The sequence below is a fragment of the Sinocyclocheilus rhinocerous genome, unplaced genomic scaffold (assembly GCF_001515625.1).
Source record: "Sinocyclocheilus rhinocerous isolate Xijiao unplaced genomic scaffold, SAMN03320098_v1.1 scaffold864, whole genome shotgun sequence".
Classification (NCBI taxonomy): domain Eukaryota; kingdom Metazoa; phylum Chordata; class Actinopteri; order Cypriniformes; family Cyprinidae; genus Sinocyclocheilus; species Sinocyclocheilus rhinocerous.
Window position 1 is genome coordinate 1,361,368 of NW_015645567.1, and position 4,201 is coordinate 1,365,568.

The window sequence follows — 4,201 nt, forward strand, 5'->3', positions numbered from 1 at the left end:
GATTTCTATGGATGCTTCCACATAGACCGCGAACATTCGCGCACCGAAAATGCAAATGTTTTTTTTTTCGAACCAGTCCGACAAATCTTTTCAGTTACGCAAAGCGAAATCACGGGCCGTCCAATAAGATTTTAGCTAGGATCACGTGACCAGAGCAGCTGCTGTTGCACAAAAGGGTGAGAGTGGTGGCGCTGTTTCGAAAACCAGTGTAAACAAACATCAAAGTGATGGTTTAAAGTGGGTAAGCAAATACATTAATAATTACAAACATTTTCAAGTGTAGCTTGATGCTAATTGTACTTCTAATTATATTTTAGGATGTAGCCTATTCTTGTAAGCATTATAGATAATTTGTGTTTCTGGTGTAGAACCAAACTTTGTTTATCTTAATTTAATGCTGTATATTGAGCAGCGGATGATGTTAAATCCATTTACTAGATACATATCTGAGGAAAAATGCATTGTTGGTCGGCGCCACCTAGCGTGCAGGCGTGAATTAGCAGAAGGCAAACAATCGTTTCACGTTCAGTGTGAAAGCAACGTTCGTCGGCGATTCGCCTCGCTTTTTCACATCGCGCTCAGTGTGGAAAGGCGACTTTTTTCTCAAAATTCTAAAATTACATCCGTCAGTTTGGACTTTTCCTTAGAATTCAGAGTTTATATCTCACAATTCTGACTTTTCTCCTAAGAATTTTGTGTTTAAAACATCACATTTCTTATTTTTTCCCTTCAGAATTCCAAGAAAAAAAGTCAGAACTGTGAAATAATTTTTTTTTTATTCCATGGCTTAAAGTTAAACATCAAGACAGCTGACCTTTTGTAATAAGCAATTTCTTCTTGTAGCATGAAGACCTTAGCTTTCAGCTCATTGCGCTCATGCAGGACGTCACGCAGCTCTTGCAGGGTAAATCGTGGGCGGTTCGGGTCTTTTGGATCATTAGAGGACATGTCATCATCACACAGCACCTCCTGGTGGATCAGAGAACACTTACAGTCACTTACAGTACAGTACACTAGCTTTTACACAGAGCACCTAGCTGCTGAGGAGGTTTAAACTAGAGACACACAAACAGCTTCATTATCAGAGCATCCTCAAAACGACACAAATATCACCTGATTTCACTGCTGTTAATGTAGAACAAAAATCAAACCACAAAACACAATTCCGTTTTTTTCCATAAATTTACAGTTGTTTTGTTCAAAACATTTGAACAAAATAGCTGCTGCTTCCCGTTTCAATGAGAAATATGTCAACATTTACAATGTAAATGAATAACAGTATATGATTGGTGCTTTTATTTACAGTAGAGCGCCAGCTCTCTGTTATGATCTATTATATGATCATCATTGAGTTAACATTTGATTCAGTCGCGTGGTTTGCATTCAGTACAAACACATGCAGGCTGCATTAACAATCAGACTTTCACCAGCCAACACTCTTCACAATGAGTGTAAAGGACTAAAGCTGTTAGTGCACTACTCTTACGGTCTGCTGTACATTGGCACACTCTGTGGGGTTGCTGTCGCCCTAGCGTGACACGTGCAAACAGACGCAGATACGGGTCAGGTATTAGTTTTCACTCCATGCTATCCTTAGAAGCAGCCGCTGCAGGGTTACCCATAAAAATGCAGCCTCTTCATCATCCTTCTCTTCCTCACCATCATCTGTCAGAGCTCCTGGGGCCCTGGTGCGGGGAATGAAATGGAGGGGACCTTCCTCTATCTCCAGGCCCCCAACGAAGAGCTCAGAAGCTAAATCCTGACCCCAGGAAGGAGCCGTTTTAGACGACTGTGGTCACAAACATGTGGATTGCAAATTGCAACCAACATTTTATCGGGAGTGTTTGTTTGAGTGAATCGTTCAAAATAAACAACTGAACAAAATGGCACAAAATCAAAGTTATAAAAACACAATCGGTATAATTTTCGGCAAGGAGTTTCTTCTTTTCAAATAAAAAACTAAACAAAACAAAACAATGCAATGTTTTTCATGCTACATAAAATTATGGCAAAAAATATAACTACTATCATTATTCATGATTTTTTTGCTGTTATGTGATTCATCTTAAATTTTGAATTTGATTAAATTATCCTCTGAATCTATACACTACCGTTCAAAAGTTTGGGGTCGGTGAGATTTTGTTTTGTTTTTGAAAGACGTCTCACCAAGGCTGCATTTATTTAATCAAAAGTACAGGAAGATATTGTGAAATATTATTAACATTTAAAATAACTGTTTTCTATTTGAATATATTTTAAAATGTAATTTATTTTTGTGAAGCAAAGTTGAATTTTCAGCATCATTACTCCAGTCTTCAGTGTCACATGGTCCTTCAGAAATCATTCTAATATGCTGATTTGCTGCTCAAGAAACATTTCTGATTATTATCATTGTTGAAAACCATTGTGCTGCTTAATTCGCATCCTTACTGAATAAAAGTATTATTTAAAAAAAAAAAAAAATCTTACTGACCCCAAACTTTCAAACAGTTGTTGTATATATATTTTTGACTTGAGCCACTCCCATCACATCAGAATTATCATTACAATTAAACTCAAACAAGAATCATGTTACTTATAAATTTACCAGCCATTGATTATTAACAAGTTCTATTCATTCATCAGTGTTAATTATGGACCATTAACAACATAGCTGAAAAACAAAACATAACAGTAAACCTTTTAATGAAAAACAAGTCTTTATTTCACGAATAACATATTTTCTAAGTTTCCCAGAAATGCATATTCTAAAATAATACTGTATACTTTGTGAATAAATTCTATTACCTGGAAATATTCAAAGGATATACGCAGGCCAGCTCACGAGTTTAAGCATTTAATTCAAATGTTTTTTTTTCCAAACAGTTCTTATAAATGCCAGCTCATCTCAAAGCATATTACTTTAAGTTCCAAATTGACAATCGTGATTAATGAAGCTGCTTTCTGTGACTTCATTTGTAATTAAACAAATGAAAGTAGATGGAGTCAAAATTCAATATCAATATCTTGTAATGTGTCCCAATGCAGTGCTTTTGATTGCATATGAGTCCTTATGGATTTGTGTGGTCGTAATATAATTAAAAGTACTGATAAGGGAATAGTTAAGCCAAAAATGAAAATTTGTTGAAAACGAACTCACCCTCTAGCCGTCCAAGATGTAGATGAATTTGTTTTTTCATCCGAACAGATTTGGAGAAATTTAGCATTGCATCACTCGCTCACCAATGAATCCTCTGTAGTGAATGGGTGCCGTCAGAATGAGAGTCATTGCAATGGTTTAAAGTTAAAATGCCTTAATAATGGATTTGTTTCTTACAAACAATCAACGTTTTGCTTCACAATATCGTGTGAATTATGATGTTTTTATCAGCTGTTTGAACTCTCATTCTGACGGCACCCATTCAGTGCAGAGGATCCACTGGTGAACAAGTCATGTGATGCAAAACTTCTCCAAATCTGTTCCAATGAAGAAAGAAGCAAACACATATACATCTTGGATGGCCGAGTGTGAGTTAATTTTCAGCAATATTTCATTTTTGGCTGAACTATTCCTTTAAATCTGTTTTAGGTCTACAAATTGAGTTCTGTATGAAAAGAACTGGAACTGTATTTCAGGTTCTAGATACTGAATAGGTGCAATAGAGAAACTTTGTGCTGGATGAATGCAAGTATGGAAGTGATTTGTGTTTTCTGTTTAGCCTGAGGTTTCATCAGTACACTATTTCAAAAAGCATTTTAATGTCGTAATCTGCGATCGATCAGAGCATGTAAAGTACCTCAGCCAGTCACACTTTCCATTATTCCTTTTACCAAGCTTAACATTTCTGCTTAAACTGAATGAAATCAGACCATGCATTATGTGTTGATGAAAACTGGATCAGTTGTAAGGTTTGCATTATTAATAATAAGCTTCTTTTGCTGAATTTTGTGTAAAGCGTCTAATTCTGCTCCATAGGCCTAGTTCATGAGACCGACAGGCAACGTCTTTTATGTGCTTATTGTAGCCTACATGATATATAGCGCAGTCTTATGAATGAAAGTAAATGAGAAAGCAGTAAATGAGATGTCTTTTGAGTTTTATGTATTATAATTCAGATTCATTATCTGTGTACACAAGAACGGTCTCAAAAGATGCTTGCTGCATTCCCACAAAAAGCTCTTTTTTTAAAAACCAGTGATCCGATAAGCCATAATTTTGTAT

The 4,201-nt window shown here is 35.9% G+C and overlaps 1 protein-coding gene across 4 annotated transcripts in view; it reads right to left on the minus strand.

The window, feature by feature from the left end:
- The window catches only part of rilpl1 (Rab interacting lysosomal protein-like 1), a 20,625-nt gene that overhangs the window by 7,768 nt on the left and 8,656 nt on the right, over positions 1 to 4,201 (minus strand). For 3 of the 4 annotated variants that reach the window (XM_016510596.1, XM_016510599.1, XM_016510597.1), the window contains exons 5-6: positions 1,619 to 1,759; positions 815 to 969 (exon numbers count right to left, since the gene is read on the minus strand). In XM_016510596.1, coding sequence (XP_016366082.1) covers positions 815 to 969; positions 1,619 to 1,759 — 296 coding nt within the window. The remainder of the gene's footprint in view (positions 1 to 814; positions 970 to 1,618; positions 1,760 to 4,201) is intronic. The other variant, XM_016510600.1, reaches the window with a different exon arrangement.